General features: G+C 45.1%; 1 protein-coding gene across 1 annotated transcript in view; it reads left to right on the top strand.

Annotated features, from left to right (window-relative positions):
- GAP43 (growth associated protein 43) overlaps nucleotides 1-26,774 on the top strand; it is a 42,564-nt gene that overhangs the window by 5,655 nt on the left and 10,135 nt on the right. The window contains 2 exon segments of the mRNA XM_083170648.1: nucleotides 1,304-1,330; nucleotides 1,333-1,855. Coding sequence (XP_083026774.1) covers nucleotides 1,304-1,330; nucleotides 1,333-1,855 — 550 coding nt within the window.

Consider the following 26,774-nt stretch of genomic DNA (forward strand, 5'->3'; position numbering starts at 1 on the left):
TCGAATGGATGTTTATGCAAAACATCCATTTGCATGCGTGCTGGGATATTCGCCGTATGAGGGGGCAGGCGTTCATGCAGGCGGCATTTTTGCATTTTTGAAATTCACATCTTTGCAAGTCAACCAGAATGACCCCCGTTATGCCACATAGTGTCACTTACAATGCCCACAATATTAGTACCCCTTACCCATAATCCCCACAGTGGTAATTCTGCTTGTACACATAATAACCAAAACAGTAGTGTCCCTTACACAAAATTCCCACAGTAGTGCCACTTATACACATATCTGTCATTCCAGCATCTCTCCCTCATGTCCCTCCAGTGGCTTCCCCTTCTCTCCGTGTCCCTCAGTCTCCTCTCACCCTGTCTTTGGCATACAGAGAGCCTGCTCCTCTGAGTGGCTCTTCTTCACTTCAGCAGCGTTGATGTCATGACATCACATACACCATGACAGAAAAGGACAGACTTTTCTTTTGGAATTTCTGTGCTGGGCTGTGGTGGAAGTGGAACTAGTTCCAACTACCATTGCAGGTGGTGGACTCAATTCCACCCAGTTCCCTCCCACTTTAACCCCTCGCCCAGTGTGTATCCCAGCTTAACACAGTGGCCATACTTTTGTGGTTCATCTATAAAGAATGCAATTTTGGGGGGTTTATTTGTCTTCTTTGATAACCAAAAACATGTTAAAGACCATTTCGTGCCAAATTCTGAGAATTTTACAGTGACTGCAAAACATTGATCATTTCATCAATGTACTGAATGTTTTTGATTCTCATTTACTCAGTACTATATCGACATTACAATATAAAAAAAAATTATCAAATAAAATGTGGAGACAGTTTCCAGGAAACCTATGAGAAAGCTGATTGTGGAACTGTCTGTGACGGAACGGCTGCAATCATATTACCCTTTATTATTTTACAAATTTTTAGACTACTCCACTGTTCTTTTTTTTTTTCTTTTTTTTTAAAGGGTAACTCTATTAAAAAACACGATGTTGTCTAATTAGTGGCTGATTATTCTCATTTGTGTGACATGCATACGAGCGGTGTGTATTGCAGTGCGGAGACAGAATTACTTGTGTGGTGTTTTGTTAGACCCTTGAGAACATGATTATGTAAAGCTGGTGAAGGCCATGAATGATTCATTTCTGTTTGTATCTCATCACCATCTAGACTAATACTCTTGGCATAAAGGAAAACCCAACGGCACAAAGAAAGTTCTCAAATTATTTTCAACAAGGCCCCAAGATGGCAAAACTCAAAAAAGTTTATTGATCTTTCTCATTTCTTCTTCTGCAGGTTGACAAGAATGAGGACGCGGACCAAAAAAATCGAAACAAGATTCAAACAAACCAGAGGACAAGGCCCACAAAGCAGCGACCAAAATCCAGGCCAGCTTCCGTGGACATATAATCCGGAAAAAACTGAAGGGGTACACGAAAGGAGATGAATATAATGGAGACGCAGCAGAGAATCACAAGGAAGATGCCAAGGAGGAAAAAACAGAGAATGACATCTCCAAAACGGAGGAGCCCACCGCCGACGGACCTTTGTCTGAAGACGATAAGAAGAAAGCAGAGAGCTCTTCGGTTGATAAAAAGCTGGAGGCAGGTTCAGAAGCAGAAGCCAAAAAGACAGCAAAGTCTCCTTCGGAAGAGAAGCCCGCGCCCGCAGAGTCAGAGGGCACCGCGAAGGGCACTAGTGACAGGTCCTCGGGCGGTGACGCCAACAAAGCTAAAGATGAGTCCAAACAAGCCGATGTGCCTGCTACTAGCCCAGAGGCTGCCCCGGAAAAAGATAAACCCAAACAGGAGACGGTGGACAGCACTCAAGACGATGGAAAGAAAGGAGGTAAGGTACAGCATCCGCCTCCCTAGCACTGTCTTGTACCGCCAATGCTCAGTTTGTGTTCAAAAACTTTTATACTAGTCTGATTGATACTGACACATAGGTAGGGGGGGCTTTCTGAATACCCAGAACCCCCCACAGAAGAGAGACAGTAAGCATGATATTACAAAGCTCCTCCCTTCCTGGCCACTTAGCCGTGATTCACAGGTCTATGGGTAAGGGGCGGAGCCAATTCGACAAGATTTGGAATCACAGCATAGTTATATTATCATTTTTTGGGGTTAACCGTCAATGAAAAATCCTGTCCCCCCCCCCCCCCCCCCTCAGTAGCCAAAACTTTCAGAATAAAACAAAGTTAAATTTAATTAATACAACAATTTGTATTTCTATGTTGACCTTTATGTATTTTGCACCAGCATATTCTATAACACTTTGTAACTGCAAATAAACACATTAACAACAAAAAAGGCTGTTACTATCTTCTAGAAGGTGCTAAATAAAAAATAAGTATATTCTGTATTGGTTGCCTATAGCAACATCACATCTTCAATAGAACTCCCATCTTAGTAAATTGAAAGAAGAGAGGGCTCTGCTGTCAATCAAGTTGCAACATGTTGCATATTGGTCAAGTGCAAATTGTGCGTGAACACACAAAAAAGAACACATGTAAGTTTTGTGCAAACTGTGTAAAGGAGTGTTAACCAGAAAGAGAAGTCGAGGAAGTGTAACAGAATGATTCAGGAATTTGGTGAACTGCAGTGATGAGTTGAGCTTTTCTGGGATTGCTTGAAGGTTGGGAGGCTAGAGGAATGTATTGTTGTACAGAAAATCCAATTATTTGAGTATGGTAAAACCGAAGCAGCCAATACAAAGTCTGATAGGTGGAGCAGCATTAGGAGTCTAGCCACCGCATTTGCTGTAAAACAGACTGTTGCCATAAAAAAGTCGGTTTGGAATCGCAATATTCGCTGCATGAAATGAGTGCACGGGTTACAATTAGTACAGTGACTTGCATGGGTGTGGCTCAATGGATCAATATGTTATGGTTGACAAAGCATTAGGTCGACGCCAATTCATCAACAGGTACAGAAGGACAACAGGGTCAAGTAGGTTGATATGACAACGGTTGACACAAATAATCGACCCATGTTTTTGGACCAAATCTAACATATATGTCATGTTGAGTGACAACAATCAAGTAAAACATTTACCTTTGTGGTCTCGCTTCACGGGGTAAAAGTCCTCGTGGATAGTAAATGAATCAACTGTTGAGAAAACATGTGAAACGGAACCCCCCCTTTTTGTACCTGTCAACCTTTCATCTGTCTACGTTTTGTACCTGTCAACAGTGGGGCTGCAGCACAGTTCAAAACTCAAATAGGCAAGCCACACCCACTGCCACCAACTGCCATTCCAAACTCACTCACTGGCAGCTGGTGGGGCTCCCTTCCTTGAATTTTGAACTGTGCTGCAGCCCTACCTTTGTCTGTCGATCTGATTCATGTCAACCATATGGTGTCGGCCTTTTGAATGTCGACCTCATTGTTGATCCATCAGCCAGATACCGACGTGTGTTGGATGTGTTTCCTACATGTATGAATGTGCTAGGAGATGCTGGTGTGCATTTCAGGCAGTGGGGATGGGTGCTGATGTCATATAGCCACACCTCAGTTCCAGGCAAATACCGTGATTTGCGTTTCTAAGATGAGGGGGGACTGAAATGATGCAAAATGATGCAATGTGATCCGCGGGGTCACTTATCCCAGCGGCCATGGGGAATGCAGGGATCTGGGGCATATGCAGGAGATGTGATCACCTTTCTGGGGGATCCAGGAGATCCTCTAGATTTTTGGGAGCCTCCCAGCCATTCCAGGTTGTAGGTCAGTATGTCTTATACGTGGATGTTGAAAGACTTGTACTTTGTCTTCGGAGAGTGATGCTGGGTACACACCAGGACGACTAGGGCCCGATCCCATCAATCTAGATCCAATTCTGACCAATTGGATGTAGATTGTGTGGTGATTGGGCCCTTTTCTGTCCTGGTGTGGACCGATACCGATGCGCGGTCCCGCGGGTCGTTCGTTCTTCAGATCCTACCTGCAGCAGGTAGGATCTGAAGAACGACCATACTCCCGGGTGTGGGTCGCCATCGGATCGGACCCGCTCAAGGTGCACATCGTGAGCGGGTCGTGCCCCCCGCATCATCGTGAGCGGGTCGGAAGAAAACATTGAAGACACACTCACGATGTGCATCGTGAGCGGCTGGTCCTGGTGTGTACCCTACATTACTGTGGAAGCACTAACTGAATAGGCAGGGCCCCCCTTCCCCTTCTCGAAGCCCCGGTGTGCCTGGTGAGACCTCCGGTGTCTCTAGCAATGGCCCCACTACTCAAACTCTTCATTGCTTCATGGGGAATGCAAATATTATTTACGACTCATTAATCCAAGCCCCCTTTCTGTTAATCCTGGTAGTCCACAACCCCCCCCCGATGGCGGCTCTGCATTGACGTGTATATAATAGTACATCTCAGATCCTGCAGTGTACAACCATTGGATATCCCACACCTGCACCTGCCGCACATCATGCCAATTTTCCATAGCCTGTGCTCGTTGCTGTCCCTGAAAATCCAAATTGTCCTAGAGAAACCAGTGTCGTTGGCAGAAATCATCATCCTTCTGTATCTCCCAGCTTAAGTTATGGGTTTCACGCCCGTTTGGCACATATACGGAAGCAGAAGGTCTTTCTAGCAATCCTCGCCGCGCGTTTCGCAGCCACCCTCCGTGGCACCGGCTCTACCAAGCATCTTTCATCTTCTAATTAATAGTCTGTTGGCCGCCCGACAGCCACCGCTAGATGAGGTTTTTATTGGCGGCTCTCCAGTGTCAAAATTTGGCATCTAGCTCTGATGTCAATATTAAAACGCGGTCAGCTTGCGGACACTGGAACTGTATTTCGTTTAACAACGGGGGACCGATTAAAGGCCAATACATCTCTTATACAACCGCTTCATTTTCAAAAAGAATATCATCGACCCGTAGATATATACGTGCAGTATGTGACCGGTTCTGGAGCTCGTTAGTGCCTTCAGTACACAGTAATTGGAGCAAGAGAAAAAACAATCACATAGAGATAAATAAACTCTGTACCAGATCAGCGAACATTAATTAATTAATGAATCAATTAATTAATGAATCTTTTCAATGGTTGATTATATTTCTGTCAGTTGGGGAATGATAGGCTGCCAATAATCACAGCTAGGCCTATTTTTTTTTACTTTCCCCTATTTGGTAAGAGGGTATCCCTTGTGGATAGTAATAATGGTGACAACACAATGTCGAATGATATGATGTAGACATGAGTAAAATGTCTACATCTGCAAAATGTCGACATACCGTACGACATTCTGACACAGTGAAAATGCCGCCATTACCGTTAGGGTTATATTTGGAGTCTCCCAAGCTTGTAAAGTTCTTACCAGTCCAGGTTGTAAGGATATCCATACTTAAGCAAAGCTAGCTCAATACCTCAGCCAGCGTGATATAACAGTATGTGATCAAGCATCGATAGCATTAATCCCTGGACTGCTAGGGGTTAAATTTAGGAAGATCAGTCAAGTCCCCTTCACACTCCCATAACATGTTTTTTGGGGGATTTCAGTTTTCTCTTTTACAGTTATCTGCGATCTAGTGGCCCCTCGCTGCTGACAATCTAATAACGCTGGATTACATATAATATTATTATCTGATGTAAGTTCTGTCATGGTGCAGCTGCGGTGATTCTGGTTGACACGCAGCGCCGCAAAGTTCGCAGGCCGCAATTCTAAACATGCGAGGTGCTACCATGCTGGCACTTGTAGTTCCACACAGGAATAAAGAGAAGATGCAGGAGCGCACTCCCAAGTACTAACCACCGCTAATCAGAATAATTTGGGATGTGGATCACGGCGTAGACAATGTCTAGGCCGACTGTCAAAAAGTCGACACCAAAATCCCCACATTGGCAAAACGTTGATTCAGGCAAAAGGTTGACATGAGTTTAACATGTTTTTTTTGTGTCAATGTCGACATCTGAGCACATGGATTCAAAATAAGTGTAGCGTATTCCCTCGCATGGCGAAAACCCATTGGATTCCACAGGGGGAGGGGACCCATATGAAAAAAAACAACAACCCCACTGGTCCCCACAGGTAACAATGATGATTAGGGAATGTCAAGAGGAGGAGGGGCCAGCAGCCAGTTCTGATGTCAGAAAGGGGCGGTCCCATATGCCCAGGATACAGCGACAGATATATGCTGCATAGCAAGCAGGTCTGAATCACTAATACGCTACTGTACAGTGTATTACAGATTACGTTGCGCTGTAAATCCAGGGGGTTTTCCTATGTACTCATTTCATGACATAAAACAGAAGGCAAAGATGGTCCTGCTCCAGTGAGCTCACGATCCATTCACTCCTGGCACCGTACTGTTCCTGAGTACGTCGCACTTTGGTTTTTATTTTATTCTCGCTACGAGCGACTAACAGATGCTGGGAATTTACGGCGGAGCATTTCCTGCATCATCGGTTATGGGGCTTAAACAGCGGAACAGCTTATTGTTACATATTCAACATATTAATATGTGTCGCTCTGCCTGCCAGCTCCTAACACACCACATGGAGTTCTGGAAATGGGGAGAATTATTTATAGGGAGGACGATGTTATGGGAGGAAGCCCGCACCCCCCCCCCCCCCCCCCCCCCCCCTGCCTGCACACAATTCCTGTATGGTAGTCTCTGTAGAGTCTCATACATGTGTTATTACCCAGCAGTGCCGTGACAGTGAGCAGCAACTGGTGGGAACAGGCTTCTGCAAGTAACTCTGTGCAGGAACAGAGCTGACAGTGTTTATCAACAAGGGCCTAATGCTGTCAGGAGCCCCCTCTATCCCCATCTACCCTTATTCTCTCTCTTCACCCCATCCCCAGCAGCACAGAGTACATCAGGAGAGGAGTGATGTGACAGGGGCAGTGACATGATGTGAGGAGGGGAATTGAGGCAGCAGAAAGCCACAGACTGAGAGTTATATAGTGGGAGGAGCAGGGTCCCAGCAGCACAGAGTATATCAGGAGATGAGGGATGTGTCAGTGAGGACAGGGCTGCATGTGACAGGAGCAGTGACATGATGTGAGGAGGGGAATGGAGGCAGCAGGGAGCCACAGACTGGGAGTTATATAGTGGGAGGAGCAGGGTGCCCAGCAGCACAGAGTATATCAGGAGATGAGTGATGTGTCAGTAAGGACGGGGCTGCATGTGACAGTGGCAGTGACATGATGTGAGGGGGGGAATGGAGGCAGCAGGAAGCCACAGACTGAGAGTTATACAGCGGGAGGAGCATAGTTCCAGCAGCACAGAGTATATCAGGAGATGAGTGATGTGTCAGTGAGGACAGGGCTGCATGTGACATGGGCAGTGACATGATGTGAGGAGGGGAATGGAGGCAGCAGGAAGCCACAGACTGAGAGTTATATAGTGGGAGGAGCAGGGTGCCCAGCAGCACAGAGTATATCAGGAGATGAGTGATGTGTCAGTAAGGACGGGGCTGCATGTGACAGTGGCAGTGACATGATGTGAGGGGGGGAATGGAGGAAGCAGGAAGCCACAGACTGAGAGTTATATAGTGGGAGGAGCAGGGTCCCCAGCAGCACAGAGTATATCAGGAGATGAGTGATGTGTCCGTGAGGACAGGGCTGCTTGTGACAGGGGCAATGGCATGATGTGAGGAGGGGAATGGGGCAGCAGGAAGCCACAGACCGAGAGTTATATAGTGGGAAGAGCAGGGTCCCCAGCAGCACAGAGTATATCAGGAGATGAGTGATGTGTCAGTGAGGACAGGGCTGCATGTGACAGGGGCAGTGACATGATGTGAGGAAGTAATGGGGGCAGAAGGAAGCCACAGGCTGAGAGTTATATAGTGGGAGGAGCAGGGTCCCCAGCAGCACAGAGTATATCAGGAGATTAGTGATGTGTCAGTGAGGACAGGGCTGCATGTGACAGGGGCAGTGACATGATGTGAGGAGGGGAATGGAGGCAGCAGGAAGCCACAGACTGATAGTTATATAGCGTGAGGAGCAGGGACCCCAGCAGCACAGAGTATATCAGGAGATAAGTGATGTGTCAGTGAGGACAGGGCTGCATGTGACAGGGGCAGTGACATGATGTGAGGAGGGGAATGGAGGCAGCTGGAAGCCACAGACTAAGAGTTATGTAGCGGGAGGAGCAGGTCCCCAGCAGCACAGAGTATATCAGGAGATGGGGGATGTGTCAGTGAGGACAAGGCTGCATGTGACAGGGGCAGTGACATGATGTGAGGAGGGGAATGGAGGCAGCAGGAAGCCACAGACTGAGAGTTATATAGTGGGAGGAGCAGGGTGCCCAGCAGCACAGAGTATATCAGGAGATGAGTGATGTGTCAGTAAGGACGGGGCTGCATGTGACAGTGGCAGTGACATGATGTGAGGGGGGGAATGGAGGAAGCAGGAAGCCACAGACTGAGAGTTATATAGTGGGAGGAGCAGGGTCCCCAGCAGCACAGAGTATATCAGGAGATGAGTGATGTGTCCGTGAGGACAGGGCTGCTTGTGACAGGGGCAATGGCATGATGTGAGGAGGGGAATGGGGCAGCAGGAAGCCACAGACCGAGAGTTATATAGTGGGAAGAGCAGGGTCCCCAGCAGCACAGAGTATATCAGGAGATGAGTGATGTGTCAGTGAGGACAGGGCTGCATGTGACAGGGGCAGTGACATGATGTGAGGAAGTAATGGGGGCAGAAGGAAGCCACAGGCTGAGAGTTATATAGTGGGAGGAGCAGGGTCCCCAGCAGCACAGAGTATATCAGGAGATTAGTGATGTGTCAGTGAGGACAGGGCTGCATGTGACAGGGGCAGTGACATGATGTGAGGAGGGGAATGGAGGCAGCAGGAAGCCACAGACTGATAGTTATATAGCGTGAGGAGCAGGGACCCCAGCAGCACAGAGTATATCAGGAGATAAGTGATGTGTCAGTGAGGACAGGGCTGCATGTGACAGGGGCAGTGACATGATGTGAGGAGGGGAATGGAGGCAGCTGGAAGCCACAGACTAAGAGTTATGTAGCGGGAGGAGCAGGTCCCCAGCAGCACAGAGTATATCAGGAGATGGGGGATGTGTCAGTGAGGACAAGGCTGCATGTGACAGGGGCAGTGACATGATGTGAGGAGGGGAATGGAGGCAGCAGGAAGCCACAGACTGATAGTTATATAGATGGAGGAGCAGGGACCCCAGCAGCACAGAGTATATCAGGAGATGAGGGATGTGTCAGTGAGGACAGGGCTGCATGTGACAGGGGCAGTGACATGATGTGAGGAGGGGAATGGAGGCAGCAGGAAGCCACAGACTGAGAGTTATATAGATGGAGGAGCAGGGTCCCCAGCAGCACAGAGTATATCAGGAGCTGAGTGATGTGTCAGTGAGGACAGGGCTGCATGTGACAGGGGCAGTGACATGATGTGAGGAGGGGAATGGAGGCAGCAGGAAGCCACAGACTGAGAGTTATATAGTGTGAGGAGCAGGGACCCCCAGCAGCACAGAGTATATCAGGAGATGAGGGATGTGTCAGTGAGGACAGGGCTGCATGTGACAGGGGCAGTGACATGATGTGAGGAGGGGAATGGGGGCAGCAGGAAGCCGCAGACTGAGAGTTATATAGTGGGAGGAGCAGGGTCCACAGAAGCACTTAGTAAATCAGGAGATGAGCACATGCCAATGGTTGTCGCATCCGTGCATGCTTATGGTAAATCTGTGAAAAGATTCTTCCCTTGTGACCGTCTTCAAGTGCCAGATCTGAGATGTCCACTTTGTGAATGTATAGTTGCTGTAATCCTGCCTAGTGCGTATGTAGACACAGCCGTTATTCGCACTAGCCCAATGCTAGATCCGAGTATGGCCATCAGTGTGAGTGATTAGGGGCCTGAATAATAATATCAACCATATTATGCGTCTGAAAATCCAAGTCCCAGTCTCTGGAGCACCCAGCACGTCTCCAGTACATTTCTTGAGACTGTGTGTGTGAATCACTTCTGCAACTCTGCGCGCACAGTACAGTATACACCGTGGGACAGTGGCATGGTGCCACATGTAGTGACTTAAACGCATGCACAGTGGAAAACAATGACCACTTGGGCAAATACTGGCATCTTGTGCAGTGTATATATAGTTAGTGGTGAGCAACGATTAACATTTTTAATTGTGATTAATCGCATGAAATTTTTGCGATTAACAGCAATTAATCGCAATGTTCGGCAAATAAGTGCCTCTTACCTACAATTTTGTTGCCAGCAGTTGCATTCTCGTTGCCAGGTGAGATTACATGCTTGTTGCCAAGTGGGGTTGCATGCTCATTGCCATAGGGGATTCCATGGTCACTGCCAGGGGTTCCATGCTCGTTGCCAGGGGGGAATACATGCTTGCTGCCATAGGGGTTACATTTTCATTGCCAGGGGGGAATACATGCTTGCTGCCATAAGGGGTTAAATGCTCGTTGCCAGGGGGGATTACATGCCTCCTGACATATGGGTTAAATGCTTGTTGCAAAGGGGGGATCAATTGTGCGGGGGGGAGGGGGGGGTCGGCACCACTGAGGCGCAGAGTCTCTCTGACAGTGTTAGACAGCGCCCCTTCGAAGATGGCAGCAGAGGAGACAGCCGCAATAGGTGAAAGAGTACTTCTAGCATGTCTTCTCGATGGTGTAAGCCATTTTTGGAGGGGTGCAGGGTCACATACTGTCATTGTCCGCCAACCCCCCCCCTGCTGCCGCGTATGAATGCATATGACCTGTGGGTGGAACCGGCTGCATCCAACCACATTCACCGGTGACTGTGCCACCAATCCACCGCTACCTGCTGTCTACTGTGCCCTTTTGCTCTACCGCCTAGGTATGGCCATTGACCATCCATCATTCACAATCATCAATGGTTTATGAACAATGTAGAATAGTTTTCCATCGATGTGGGAGAACCAGATGTTTCTCCTACATCAATCTTTTTACCCAAGAGGCCTGGACATAGCTCCCCTTAGAGCCCCACCTCCAGGTTCTGATTGGCCCACGGTCCATTTAGTCAAATGAAAGGGATGGCATTGATAGGTAAAACAATCAATGGTCATACATCACATAGTATGCTACCATCAATGGCTGTTTGCACTATTGGCAACCACAGATGGCGATAGCATCAATTGACATCACTACTACTGTCTCCTCTGGGTAATGCAGTGTCTATGAAGAGGCGCTACTGAGTGAGCTGATCAGTGTAACTGACGCTGGAGACTTAGACCTTGGCCAAGGTGAGTGTCACTGCTTTTGGAGAGAGCGTGGGAGGAAGGCCATGTTCTATAGTGCTATATGTGCTGTGATGGTGTAAGCGATGCTACTACTGTGTTGTGTGAGAGGCACTACTCCTGTGCGGGCATAATGTGCAAGGGGCATTGTTGTGTGATATAAAGGGGATATGTGGTACTCTTGTGTGACATAATGTTTATAATGTGTATAAATGCTACTACCATGTGTCATAATGCATATAAGAAGTATTACTGTGTGTTGTAATTTGTATAAGGTGTACTACTGTGTGGCACAATATGTATAACAGGTACTACTCTGTGGTGTCATGTGTATAAGGGTTTCTACTGCATGGTGTAATGTGTATAAAGGGGAATATTGCCTGGCAAAATGTGTATAAAGGGTTCTTTTGTGGTGTAATGTGTATAATGAGTACTATTTTGTGGTGTAACGTGTATAATGGGTACTACTGTATGGCACAATGTGTATAAAGGGTACTACTTTGTAGCGTAATGTGTATAACAGATACTACTGTGGGGTGTAATATGTATAATGGGTACTACTGTGTAGTGTAATGTGGATAACCGATACTAGTGTTGGTGTAATGTGTATAAGTGGTGCTTCCTGTTTAGTGTAATGTGTATAAGTGGTACTACTATATGGCATACTGTACATAAAGGATACAACTGTGTTGCATAATGTGTATAAGGTGTACTCCTGTGTAGTGTAATATGTATAAGGGGTTTTACTGTGTAGTGTAATGCATAAAAGGGGTACTACTGTTTGGCATAATGTGTATAAAAGGTACTACTGTGTGGCATAATATTTATAAGGTCTACAACCGTGGTATAAGGTGTACTACTGTGTGGTTTAATGTGAATAAGGGGCATTACTATGCAGTGTAATGTGAGCAAGGTCACTACTGTGTGGCCACACCCATTTCTCATGACACCATGCCCTTTTTTGCAGCTGTCCCTTTTTTTAAAGCAGGCCATGGCATTTCTAGCACAGGGCACCAGAATCTCTAAATCTACTCTGTTTATGTGTTTAATAATTATCTGCTAGTTATTAAAGGAAGCAATCTAATCTGAGGGGCGTGATAAGATTTTAACATGGAAATGTGCGTGTATTTCAGGCTGTGAGAAATAACATTTCTTCTTGAAGATTTTTGCAGTTGTTATTTTCTCCACAACAAGTAAACGCATTTTATTTTTAATTGCTGAAAGTCGTTAGTTCTAAATCCAGCATTTACAGCAATTCTTCTGAGTTGTTCGACTATTTTAGTCAATAGAAAAATATGTAACAAATATATCCCGGCTGAGTTGATAAAGCAGAAAGGAGTCATTAATTAGTGACAGAATGAGTAATTACTGTTATTTTTATAGAAAAAATTCACACACTTCCAGTTGTGCAGTCAGTGTACTTTTAATAATCTTTTTGTCTCATTAAAACCCCAGCGTTTTGGAGAGATGTTGATCTATAAAAGAGAGAGAAAAATAACGTTAAAGAATGTGCTATTCGGGCATAAAATAAAAGATTATAACAGTGTTACGTCTGTGAGTCAGCAGTTGTGGCAGACCTCAGTGTCTCCCAGGAGAGCAATTTGGTTTTTATATCTTTTAGAAAATAACGAAAAAATTCCTATATATATTTGACACAAAAGAGGTTATCTATATATTGAAGACATATCATCCAGAATTGACAGAGACTATTTCCATTATTTATACCAGTTCTATATTGCCTGCCACGTGGACACATTATTTTTTTTCAGCCAATTGATCTGCCGGTGTGTTTTTGGATTTTGAGAGAAAATCGTAAACTCTGGAGTAAACCCACACAACTTGAAGGAAACATAACGTAATTAACCCCTTCACTGGTAATCCCGAGAATTTTCCGGGCTTTGCCTTAATGCCCAGGCTGGCAAGCCCGGAAAATTCTCGGGATTGCCAGTGATTAGCGCCGGGCAGCGCTGCTGAGTTCATCGCTGAACTTAGGCAGGTTCAGCTCTGCCCTGCTCCCTACCCGCCGCCACGCCCCCAGAGGCAGTAATACTAACCACAATACCAACTGTAAGGTATAATAGTCATCAGATGTGGGTCTGCTGTATTGTATACTAGCTGACCCGCCCCGGCGGTGCCCGGGAAAACCTTTATTTATTTTTTTTCATTTCCAAAATTTCATCTTATGCTGTAATTTTTTAAAAGCCTCCACCATAATGTTAGAATGTGTTTGCATTGATACTCAATGACAGCAATGAAATCAGGTGCGGTATTGTTGTTTGAAATGCACCACTCCTGACTTGATAGCTTGTGTGTGTTGATGAATTCCACATCCACTCCTGAGATTTAGCACCTAAGATGCATTTATTTTGGGTGTGAAGTTATGTGCACACTCCAGAAAAAGAGGGTGCCACCACTCAAAAAGGGGAATGTCCTTGAGTGTAGTGTACCATGCCATATGTCCCTTATACAGATTATGCAAAACAGTAGTAGACCCCCTTACACTTGCCCCTTAAACATTATAAAGAGCAAATAATCCCCTTTATGCGACACAGAATGAGCAAAAAAAGATTCACATGGAATGAGCCAAAATTCACATTATACCACCCGGATTGAGCCAAAATTCATGTTATGCCAAACTGAAAGAGCTAAAATTCACATTATGCTACATAAATTGAGCCAAAATTCACGTTATGCAACATGGATTGAGGCAAAATTCACATCATGCCACCTGGAATAAGCTCAAATTCACATCATGCCTTCCGGATTGAGCCAAAATTCACATTATGCCACACTGAAAGAGCCAAAATTCACTTTATGCCCGACGGATTGAGCAAAAATGTACATTATGCCACCTGGATTTGGGCAAAATTCACATTATGCCACATGGTGGGGCGACACATGGCCAGAGATGGTGGGGTGATACAGGGACAGAGATGTCGGGGTGATGCAAGGACAGAGATGGTGGGGTGACGCAGGGACATGGGCCCATATTCAGATCTGATCGCAGTACAAATGTGTTCTCAAAATGGGCAAAACCATGTGCACTGCAGGTGGGGCAGATGTAACATGTGCAGAGAGAGTTAGATTTGGGTGAGTTATTTTGTTTCTGTGCAGGGTAAATACTGGCTCCATTGTTTTTACACTGAAATTTAGATTTTTTTTTTCAACACACCCCACCAAAATGTAACTCTCTCTGCACATGTTACATCTGCCCCACCTGCAGTGCACATGGTCTTGCCCATTTTGCGAACAAATTTGTACTGCGATCAGATCTGAATAAGGGCCATGGACCTCTATGTCACACTACATGTCACATTCCTCCCTGCTACCTGTCACATTCATCTGACCTGGCTCCTGTTTACATCAATGGGGGAAGCCCAACCTCCGGACCGCAGCTTCCTGCAGTCAGTATGGAGGTTGGGCGAGGGTTGCACACGAGGGTTGTACTCTGCAGACAGCAGCGAAGGCAGGCAGGAGGTGAATGGAAGCCTGTGTGCGGCATCCAGTCACCTCGTGGAGGGGGGTGCACAGGGGCTGGGAGTAGCCCAGCAGCTTACCTTGGTGCTGGGCTTGCCCCCAGAATGATGATCAGTGGTCCCGGCAGGGATGTGTTATGTATGTGTATGTGTGCATGTTGTGTTGTGTGTATCTGTCCAATGTGTAAGTGTGTGAGGTGTGCTATGTATATGTGTGTGTGTAGTGTGCTGTGTGTGTGGGTATATGGTGTACTGTGTGTGTGATGTGTGTAGAATGTGTACGTGTGTGTGGTATGTGTGGTCTATGTATTTCCCCAATTATTCACAATTGTTGAAACCCTCCACCATAATGTTAGAATGTGTTTGAAATCATAAGCTGTGTACTCACTGTGCAATATCACTGGCAATGTGGTCGCTGAGTGACCATATTGCCAGTGATTTGTTTTTGCTGCAACGATAAATCGCCAGGTGCACGCTACCATGTGGTTGCTGGTCTCCCTGAGGCTCCCCTGGCAGAGTCTCCTGTTCATCACCGACCATCTCTAGTTGCTGATGAAAACTGGACATTGAGCAATGTATTGCACCGTGTGTACACAGCTATACTCAATGACAGCAATGAAATAAGGTGTGGTGTTGTTCCTTTGTCTTTGGTTTCCCAGATTGTCGATTTTTTTTCCCCAGATCATCAATTAAGGCAAATTGAACCTTGGTGAATGTTTAATTTCCCAAAAACGGCTTTGAGGTGCACAACACCAAGTCTGGAGGTACCTTGTTGCCGAATTTGGTGCCACGGTGTGTCCGCAAAGCAACAGACACACAACAGACACACTTTTCAACTTATTATATAGATAGTCATCAGGTGTGGCTCTGCTGTATTGTATAAGACTCTTTAGATGTGGCTGTATTGTATATGACTCATTAGATGTGGCTCTGTATTGTATACAACTCATTAGATGTGGATCTGTATTGTGTACAACTCATTAGATGTGGCTCTGTATTGTGTACACCTCATTAGATGTGGCTCTGTATTGTATACGACTCATTAGATGTGGCTGTATTGTATACGACTCATTAGATGTGGCTGTATTGTATAAGACTCTTTAGATGTGGCTGTATTGTATACGACTCATTAGATGTGGCTCTGTATTGTATAGGACTCATTAGATGTGGCTCTGTATTGTATATGACTCATTAGATGTGACTCTGTATAGGATATGGCTCATTAGATGTGGCTCTGTATTGTGTACAACTCATTAGATGTGGCTCTGTATTGTGTAGGACTCATTAGATGTGGCTCTGTATTGTATAGGACTCATTAGATGTGGCTCTGTATTGTATAGGACTCATTAGATGTGGCTCTGTATTGTATAGGACTCATTAGATGTGGCCCTGTATTGTATACGACTCATTAGATGTGGCTCTGTATTGTATACGACTCATTAGATGTGGCTCTGTATTGTATACGACTCATTAGATGTGGCTCTGTGTTGTATACGACTCATTAGATGTGGCTCTGTATTGTATAGGACTCATTAGATGTGGCTCTGTATTGTATAGGACTCATTAGATGTGGCTCTGTATTGTATAGGACTCATTCGATGTTGCCCTGTATTGTATACAACTCATTAGATGTGGCTCTGTATAGTGTACACCTCATTAGATGTGGCTCTGTATTGTATACGACTCATTAGATGTGGCTGTATTGTATACGACTCATTAGATGTGGCTGTATTGTATAAGACTCTTTAGATGTGGCTGTATTGTATACGACTCATTAGATGTGGCTCTGTATTGTATAGGACTCATTAGATGTGGCTCTGTATTGTATATGACTCATTAGATGTGACTCTGTATAGGATATGGCTCATTAGATGTGGCTCTGTATTGTGTACAACTCATTAGATGTGGCTCTGTATTGTGTAGGACTCATTAGATGTGGCTCTGTATTGTATAGGACTCATTAGATGTGGCTCTGTATTGTATAGGACTCATTAGATGTGGCTCTGTATTGTATAGGACTCATTAGATGTGGCTCTGTATTGTATACGACTCATTAGATGTGGCTCTGTATTGTATACGACTCATTAGATGTGGCTCTGTATTGTATACGACTCATTAGATGTGGCTCTGTATTGTATAGGACTCATTAGATGTGGCTCTGTATTGTATAGGACTCATTAGATGTGGCTCTGTATTGTATAGGACTCATTAGATGTTGCCCTGTATTGTATAGGACTCATTAGATGTGGCTCTGTATTGTATAGGACTCATTAGATGTTGCCCTGTATTGTATACAACTCATTAGATGTGGCTCTGTATAGTGTACACCTCATTAGATGTGACTCTGTATTGTATACGACTCATTAGATGTGGCTGTATTGTATACGACTCATTAGATGTGGCTGTATTGTATAAGACTCTTTAGATGTGGCTGTATTGTATACGACTCATTAGATGTGGCTGTATTGTATACGACTCATTAGATGTGGCTGTATTGTATAAGACTCTTTAGATGTGGCTGTATTGTATACGACTCATTAGATGTGGCTCTGTATTGTATAGGACTCATTAGATGTGGCTCTGTATTGTATATGACTCATTAGATGTGACTCTGTATAGGATATGGCTCATTAGATGTGGCTCTGTATTGTGTACAACTCATTAGATGTGGCTCTGTATTGTGTAGGACTCATTAGATGTGGCTCTGTATTGTATAGGACTCATTAGATGTGGCTCTGTATTGTATAGGACTCATTAGATGTGGCTCTGTATTGTATAGGACTCATTAGATGTGGCTCTGTATTGTATATGACTCATTAGATGTGACTCTGTATAGGATATGGCTCATTAGATGTGGCTCTGTATTGTATACGACTCATTAGATGTGGCTCTGTATTGTATACGACTCATTAGATGTGGCTCTGTGTTGTATACGACTCATTAGATGTGGCTCTGTATTGTATAGGACTCATTAGATGTGGCTCTGTATTGTATAGGACTCATTAGATGTGGCTCTGTATTGTATAGGACTCATTAGATGTTGCCCTGTATTGTATACGACTCATTAGATGTGGCTCTGCATTGTATACATCTCATTAGATGTGGCTCTGTATTGTATAGGACTCATTAGATGTGGCTCTGTATTGTGTGTGACTCATTAGATGTGGCTCTGTATTGTATAGGACTCATTAGATGTGGCTCTGTATTGTATAGGACTCATTAGATGTGGCTCTGTATTGTGTGTGACTCATTAGATGTGGCTCTGTATTGTGTGTGACTCATTAGATGTGGCTCTGTATTGTGTACAACTCATTAGATGTGGCTCTGTATTGTGTACAACTCATTAGATGTGACTCTGTATTGTAAATTGAGCTGAGAAAGTTTCTCTGCAATGACTGGGCACCAAGAAAGAGATGGTGTGTAAAGCTATAAGATAACATAATTGTTTTTATTCACTTTATTTACATTAACTAAGAGAAACCCTTTTGCTGCAGGTTTTCTGGTGACTGTGTGATTCCCCACTGGCGTTATCACACTGTGGCTTCCAACGGTCACAAAGATCTGCAGCCAGAACCAGTGCTCACTGCAGAAGGACCTCTGTATAGTAGTCATCAGATGTTGCTCTGTAATGTGGCTCATCAGGTATAGCTCTGTATTGTATAAGAGTCATCACAATGAACTCTGTATTGTATACTCTCATCAGAATGGGTTCTGTATGGTTCATTAGTCAGCAAAATGAGCTATGTATTGTATTTGTTATCAGAATGGACTCTGCATTGTATACTTCTCCATAGAATGGATTCTGTTTGGTATATTAGTCCTCAGAATGAGCTATGTATTGTATATTTGTCATCAGAATGAGCTCTGTATTGCATACCTATCATCAGTAGGGATTCTGTATTATATATGTGTCATCAGTATGGGTTCTGTATTATACACTTGCTATCAGAATAAGCTCTGTATTGTATACTTGTCACCAGAATAAGCACTGTATTGTATATTTGTCATCAAAATGGACTGTGTATTGTATACGTGTCATCAGAATGGACTTTGCATTGTATATTTGTCATCAGAATGGGCTCTGTATTGTATACTTGCCATCATACTGTGCTCTGCATTGTATACTTGTCACCAGAATGAGCTCTGTAATGTATATTTGTCATCAGAATGGACTGTGTATTGTATACTTGTCATCAGAATGGACTTTGCATTGCATACTTGTCATCAGAATGGGCTCTGTAATGTATACTTGAAAATAGAATGAGCACTGTATTGTATACTTGTCGTTAAAACTGTTATGAGCCGCCTCTGGTGGGTCTGTGTAAATGCAGCCTGTCTTTTGTATTTGTTCTGTGTGCAGTTTCACCTGTCACATAACTAGGCAATTAGCACTCTGCCTTGTGTGTCAGGCTGCTCACCTACAGTGACTTTCCTCATTTAGGGGGCTTGTCCATTCCAGCTGTTCTGATTGGATATTGCTCCCTATATTACCCAGCCTGTCCTAAACTCTGTGCTGGTTATACTGTTTGTTTCTAGATATTACTGCATATCATACTTAGTCCTTCCTGACTAACCCTAATCCTGACTAGTCTGTGTTACCCTGAGATACGATAGCCTTCTATTTCCCTGCAAGTGTCTGATCCTGGGTGTTCCAGCTTATACTGGCTCTGTTTTATGTATCTGTGTTTTCACCCATTTGTCTGTCTGTAACCAGAACTGCCCCACAGTCTGGTCCTGGTGAGTTTCTGACCATTCTTCTTTTATTATCAGTGTTATATAATCAGGGAAAGCAGTTTTATGATCAGGGAAAGCAGTTTTATGATCAGGGAAAGCAGTTTTATGATCAGTGTGATGTAATCAGTGAAATCAGTTTTATCATCAGTGCTATGTAATCAGTGAACACATTTTCTGTATATAATTGCAACTGTATCTGCATAAAAATATTATTCTGCAGTATTTTCCAGCCAAACACTGTAACATCATTTGGTATGCAGATACAGTTGTAATTTACACAGAATATAGGCATGATGCATATCATTGTATGTGACTGTATCTGCATACAAAATGATGTTACAGTGTTTGGCTGGAAAATACTGCAGAATAATATTTTTATGCAGACACAGTTGCAATTATATACAGAATATAAGCACGCTATACATAATTTTAATCAGCATAAGCTGCTTGTGCATCAAATTCACATAGCAATGCAAAGAAGATGCATTTGACAGATCAATATATATATTGTGGATTCTATAAAAGTTACAAATAATTATATCATGGATTAATTGAACATTGCTGATTACAACCCCCCCCCCCCCAACTCTTTTTCCAACTCTGCTCCCATTACATAGGCCGAGTTGTATGTTTAACATAGGAAAAACATCTGGATACAACTTTTTGCTGGCTGCTCTTACTCGGGGCTGAAAACCTGGACTTTCAATGAACTCAGACGCTGTTGCGTTGGCCGACTTTGCAAAAAACAATTCACAAAATCGCTTCCAAAATCGGCTAATATTACACAGCGGCTCTTACAGTGTCTCAATGATGTCATTATTTCTTGATGTCATGATTATACAGGCCTCAACAAAACACTTTATTGGCGTTAGAGAGGGATGGCTGAGTTTTTTTGCTATTAAAGGTTTATAATCTGTCAGAAATGTGTTTTTCTTTCCCCTTGAAGTTGCAGTAGAACCTGTAGGGAGCTTGGGACGGGCACTGTGCCTTCTCTCAGGGACTTGAAGCTGGTCCATCAGCGGAGGTGGCAGGTTTCTATGGCAACCGTGCATCTGTTGTCTAGACAATGAGCATCGCGGGTCCCTCTTGGCGTCATGCCCTTAGATTCACAGCCCTGGGTACTGTTCACGCAGCAGTCATATTTCTGTCCCAGGGTGATAGGTTCTGACGAACAAGTGGAATGAAAGTATTTTTAACTTAACAAATGAAAATATAAAACAATTAGACCAGGCGCGAATGTCTTTCTGATTATCTTATGTTATCTTACATGCCTCATTTCTGCCACAGTCCTGCCAGGCAATTCTGTTCACTAGAAATGCCACCACTGCCTGATTAATTAAGCATCGCCTTAGAATGTGAAGATATATTCTTCTATTGTGCTTTGCCCAGTGGTGTAACTCTCAGAGACATTAGACGCAGCTGCTGCTGGACTCCAGCTGTCAGAAGGGCACCGGGACAGATATCTTTAAACTGGATTCATAGTGATTTGCTCCAGTCACTGCTGTCCAAGTTCACAAGCTGTCTGTGCAGCCCTCTTCAGCTGAAGTGATGTGACAAACAACAAAGGGGCGTATACGTTTCACACCTGCCGGGGTGGTCTGGTGGTGGCAGCAGGGGAAGCACCCCCATGAAATCATGTGGCCATGCAGCCACACACGACGGGATGTATTGCCATACACATCTCCTCGCATGCTAGGGGGGGCATTCGGTGGGGTGGTGGGTTGCGTTTACCTGTTCCCTAGGCTGCCAACTGGTCTGAATCAGGCCCCAAGTGTGTATACTGTATAGTGACCTGCAGCTCTGCTGCTGCGACTTGTAGGATATGAAGAAAGAGAGGAGAACAGAGTTTGTGTTATAGGAACACACTAATTATTATAATAAAACGTTTTAGAGTATTTTTATCAAAGCTTGGAGACAGATATCATGGTGAGAGATAATGTACCAATAGAGGTGAGAGATAATGTACCAACCAATCCGCTCATAACTGCCATTTTTCTAACACAGCCTATAAAATGTAAGTCAGCAGCTGCTTGGCTGGTACTTTTTCTCTCACAACTGTATCTCTCTTGAATAAGATTCATTGGGGTAAATTGACTAAGATGGGAGTTCTATTGAAGATAGGATGTTGCCCATAGCAACCAATCAGATTCTATCTATTATCTTCTAGATGGTGCTAAATACATAAGAAGTAGAATCTGATTGGTTGCTATAGGTAACATCCCATCTTCAATAGAACTCCCGTCTTAGTGAATTTACCGCACGGAGAATCCTATGACCACTCCATGTAATGGCACAGGATGCGGGGGAGTCGCCTTCTCTCCCTCTACCTGGAGGAACTGCTCAACATATCCACCAGCCGCCCAGGGATTCTGGGAAATATGGGTTAGGTGCAAACGCAGAGATGAAAGTGTCGATAGCCACCAGTAGCATCTGATGACTACAGATTCCGCACTGATCCTGCCCGGCGCTGTCCCGGGATACCTATAGCAGGGCCGTAACTGGGGCTGGGGGCTCAGGCGCCCCGGGCGCTGCATAGGGGGGGGGCACTGTGAGGTCCGGGCAGCTCTGGTCCAGGGACAGGCAGTGGGGATCCAGGGACAGGCAGCGGGGGTCCGGGGACAGGCAGCGGGATTCCGGGGACTGGTGTAGCCGCTGTAGCGGCAGCTTTCACTCCGTCTCCTAGCGCTATTTGCCTGGCGGCGGGAAGCGCTGATGACTTTGAAAAGACTTGCCGGACGCTGATTGGCTGAATTCAGCCAATCAGCGTCCAGCAACAGGTGTGTTGTCAGCGGGGGGATGCCCAGCCTCCGGCGCCAGGAGCAAGGCAGTTATTTGGTCCCCTCCCCCGGACGGGCGACCAAATGACTGCCTTGCCCCGGGCGCCGTAAACCCTAGTTTCGGCCCTGCCTATAGAGGGAATCAATCCCAACAGGGGCCTGGTGTGTGTATACTCACCCTCTTCCTGGCCTTCCTTAATCCTAAACCTCCCTCAACATGCCCAAATATGTAGGGTGGTGGCTTCACATTCTCACACAATGTAATGCACATTAAACATTATGCCAGACACTATAATGCCATTACACATTATGCCAGACACTATAATGCCCATTACACATTATACCGCACACCATAATGCCTATAACACATAATACCTCACACCGTAATGCCCATTACACATTATACCACACACTATAATGCCCATTACACATTATGCCAGACACTATAATGCCCATTACACATTATACAGCACACCATAATGCCTATAACACATAATACCTCACACCGTAATGCCCATTACACATTATACCACACACTATAATGCCCATTACATATTACACAACACACAATAATGCCTATTACACATTATACCACCCTCTGCAATGACTATTAAACATTATACTGCACACCATAATGCCCATTGCACATTATACCGCACACCGTAATGCAAAATACACATTATATTGCACACTATAATGCCTATTACAAACTATGCTTCACACCTTAATACCTATTACATATTATGCCACACACTGTAATGCCCATTACACATTATACCAGACAACTTAATGCCTGTTACATATTGTGCCACACAGCAGTCACTGCCGCCAGCCTGCATGAAATGGGGAGAGGAAAATCAGCTTCATGGCTCTGCGGGGAGAGGAGAGAAAGATTTCCTGCTGGCAGGGGGGCAGGAGCCAGCTGCCCAGCAAGGGAAGAGAGACAAGGCAGTTTCCCCTCTCAGCACTGATGCTGGAGGCAGCTCCCCCCTCTTGGACAGGGAGCAGGGGGAGAAGAAAGGTATCTTACCCACTCTGCGCTACTGCCCACAGAGGAAGAGGAGGACAGGCAGCTTCGGCTTGGCATTGTATGCCTCTCCACTTCCTTCCTCCCCCAGGTGACCTGTTCTGTGTACAAGTCACGCATGTAGTTATGGCCTTGCTCTAAGCCTCCCCTCTAGTGCTCAATCCTAACCCTCCTTCTAGGTCAGGGCTGTGGAACCTTTTTTGTGCCATGGGCCGTTTGTATGGGGAAAAAATCCTTCTGGGGCCATATGTAAAAATCTCTCTTACAAATTGTCCTGCTGCAGCCGTCCCACGCTCCGGCGGCTGCCGCTGAACAGGACTGACAGTCTCCGGCTGCTGTTGATTAAGAGGAATCTTGCAAGAACTACCGACGTCTCTCTAGAATTCCCCTGTACTTGACTCCCAGCAAAGCCGCCGGGCGGGTGGGATGGCCACTCAGACTGGCTACGGGGGCCGCATACGGCCCCCGGGCCTGAGGTTCCCCACCCCTGTTCTAGGTGAATAACCCTATCCTCCTTCTCCTTCTTTGCAGCCTAACCCTAAGTCCCCCGCTAGCGCATCCATAAGTTCCGGCGGTATAATTTCCCGTGTCGGCATCTTCATCAATGTAGGGATTCTGTCCGCAAGTCGGAATGCCGGCATTGGATTTCTAACTGCCAGCATTCCATCCGCGGAGATGTTAATCGCATCCTAATTGTAGTGGGTGGGGTGGAGAGTTTGTAGGGACTAAAAACTGTCACAGCTCAAAGTGAAAGTAAAAACTGTCACAGCTCAAAGTGTAAGCACATTGCAAAAGCCGTCATTTTGACAAGCTTTTAGTTAGTATTTTATATTCCTCCCTGTGAGTTTGAAAAGCTTGAAAATGAGCAGTTTCAAACGTCCAATAATTGGCACATTATAATTGCAGACTGGATATTGCATATTGCAGATTGCTAATATATTATATGTACTTTGGTCATACAAGGATGATTAAACTTGATTACACGATTTATTGTATTTTTAGCAACGGGCCCTCAATGGTGCAGAGCGTTCCAATCGAATCTAGGTGCTTTCATTAAGAAATGTAATTGACCCCTAAGTGCCTAAGGTGAAACAAAATCTTCTGTTCCCTACACTTCCAGATGAGTCTCGGAATCAAGAGCGGTGGGTGGCCATTGTACCCTGAGCATTGTGGGATATTCCGCAGGTCGCACAATGTGGTCTTTAAATGCTTTCAAAGTTATTATACACTAAACTTCTTTTAGATGGAAGTGTATTGTGAATTATTGTATAGTGTGAAAAATCCTGCCCAGCCATTAAGCTAATTAACCTCCCGTAATTGGGGTTTCAAGCTGTAATTTGTTCATCTTATAGAGACACTTTTTATGCTGTAACTGTACGATAAAGTGTTGTAGGCTTTTAAATAGCCGCTATTATTAATCTGACTAAGTGCTTTCTTGAGTGTATAAGACACACACACACACACACACACACACACATACACATACATGACCCGTGGCACCGTGGGTAGCACTGCTGCTGTGCAGAGTTGGGTTCCTTGTACATTCTCCCCAAGTCAGCATGGTTGCAAACCTAAAGATAAATTAATAGCACTGATTAGACAGTAACCACACACCCCCCCCCCCCCCCCCCCCAGCGCCCGAATCCCCTTGATGCTTCTCTATGTAAAACTATGGGAGGGGAATTGTCGTAGGTCCCCCACACGCACACACACGCACAAGTATAACCAGCACTGGTCCTGGATATAGCCCCCATATTTTTGTAATTAGCACGGGGCCAAGAGCCTGGAGGGGGGGAGCCCACAGCATTTTTTATTTTTTTTAATAACTAATAATTTTTTTGTTAGTTTTACACAGAGAAGCAGGGTACAGATTAGACTGGTCCATGCAGGCTTCCGGAAAATGTAGATTTTTATCTGAATTCAGCCATATGAATAATTATATATTAGACAATCTAATAGAAGTCTATCGATGGTGTACTCATTTGAAATGCCGAATTAGTCTGAGTTCATAAAAACGGCAACTTAGCTGAATTCGGCATTTGAATTTAGTAAATGCAGGTCTGTCTTAACAGCATTGTAGGTCCAGGGCAAAGCATATGCACTGCTGCTGCTGCCCCTCCACACCCATTCACAGGGAAGAGGATGCTTTACTCTGATTGGTGCATAGCCCCAGTCATCCACCAATCAACATGCTGACAGCCATTTACTCTCTGGCTGCAGGCTGGGAAGCAGGAATCGGATGTTGCCTGGCCATTCTGATTGTGAATAATTCGCAATCAAACAACCAGGCAGCATTCTCTACCTGCCTTCCAAGAAGCTCAGGGGTCACTTGTCAAAAATCCCAATCTACCCCTGCTTGAAGGCCCCTAGAATTGGAGGGCCCTTAGGCAGCTGCCCATCAAGCCAATGGGTTAAGATGGCCCTGGATAAATGTGCTGATAAAGATCGAATGGGTAGAAATGGATGCATTGGTTCCCATTCGATCTTATTAAATTTCCCCCTTAGTTCGGGGATTGCAATATAGGAGCAATTGCCGGTTACTGATATTATTTGGCTGCTGAATGTGCAACACTCTCTGACACGTTGCATAGACAGGTAGCCATTGATAACGGGGTGGAGGAACGTCCTTTGTGGCACAATGCTAAAACATATGACGTCATAGTGGGATGCACCTTGGGAGCAGTTTTTGTAATTAGGTCTCTTCTACCTTTGCCAAATGATAATGTAGGTTATACGCATTGTTTTTATTATCAATGTCACTCCCCCATTTCATCATACTGTTATCCAAGTACTGTATGATGCAACTATGTATCAAACTACAATCGGGGTGATTCAGTAAGGCTCAGTCAGCTGCGTACATTTGCACCTTACGGAGCCATCAGATGCCATCCACCGGTCGTACAAATGTACGGACCCCTTCCCCATATGTTCGCCCGCATTTCACGCTCACACATCCATCCGCGTGCGACTATACGGGTAAACAATCCTTCGATGGTCACCGACCATCGAATGATTGTGCCACCCATGTGCAGATATAATCAGCCTAGACTGACTTATATTTGTGAGCATCTGGGACGAAGACATGATGTTACGTTAGCTGCCCGCCCCCTGCAGGTACCAGGCCGCCTGCGTTCATACCGGGACACCCAGCGGTTTCCTGGGAGCACCCACCAGGAAATGCTGGGGGTTCCCATGCTCCGATACCCTGTCCTCCGCCTGCCCACCCCGATGACTGCGAACAGCTGGGCGACTATGCAAGCTGCTGAAGCCATTCGCACTGAGAGGTTCCACATGCGCACTACATCCCCGAAACATCGGAACGCAGCCAAACTCGCAACATTGTGACTCAAGCTGAATCGGGCCCTAAGTGCTATACCAGGCACACATTACAGCGGCCCATAATGTAGAAAGAGAGACCGTGACAATGACACCATTGTATACGTAGAGCGCCAGCTCCACGCTCAGCCACATCACACAAACCACAGAGCAATATTGTAGCGATGGGTTTTGTCGTCTTTATGCTGCACCCTCCTCTGTGGTTTCATATTTTCAGCGGTGA

Source organism: Crinia signifera, chromosome 2 (assembly GCF_055691185.1).
Source record: "Crinia signifera chromosome 2, ASM5569118v1, whole genome shotgun sequence".
In the NCBI taxonomy this organism is placed as follows: domain Eukaryota; kingdom Metazoa; phylum Chordata; class Amphibia; order Anura; family Myobatrachidae; genus Crinia; species Crinia signifera.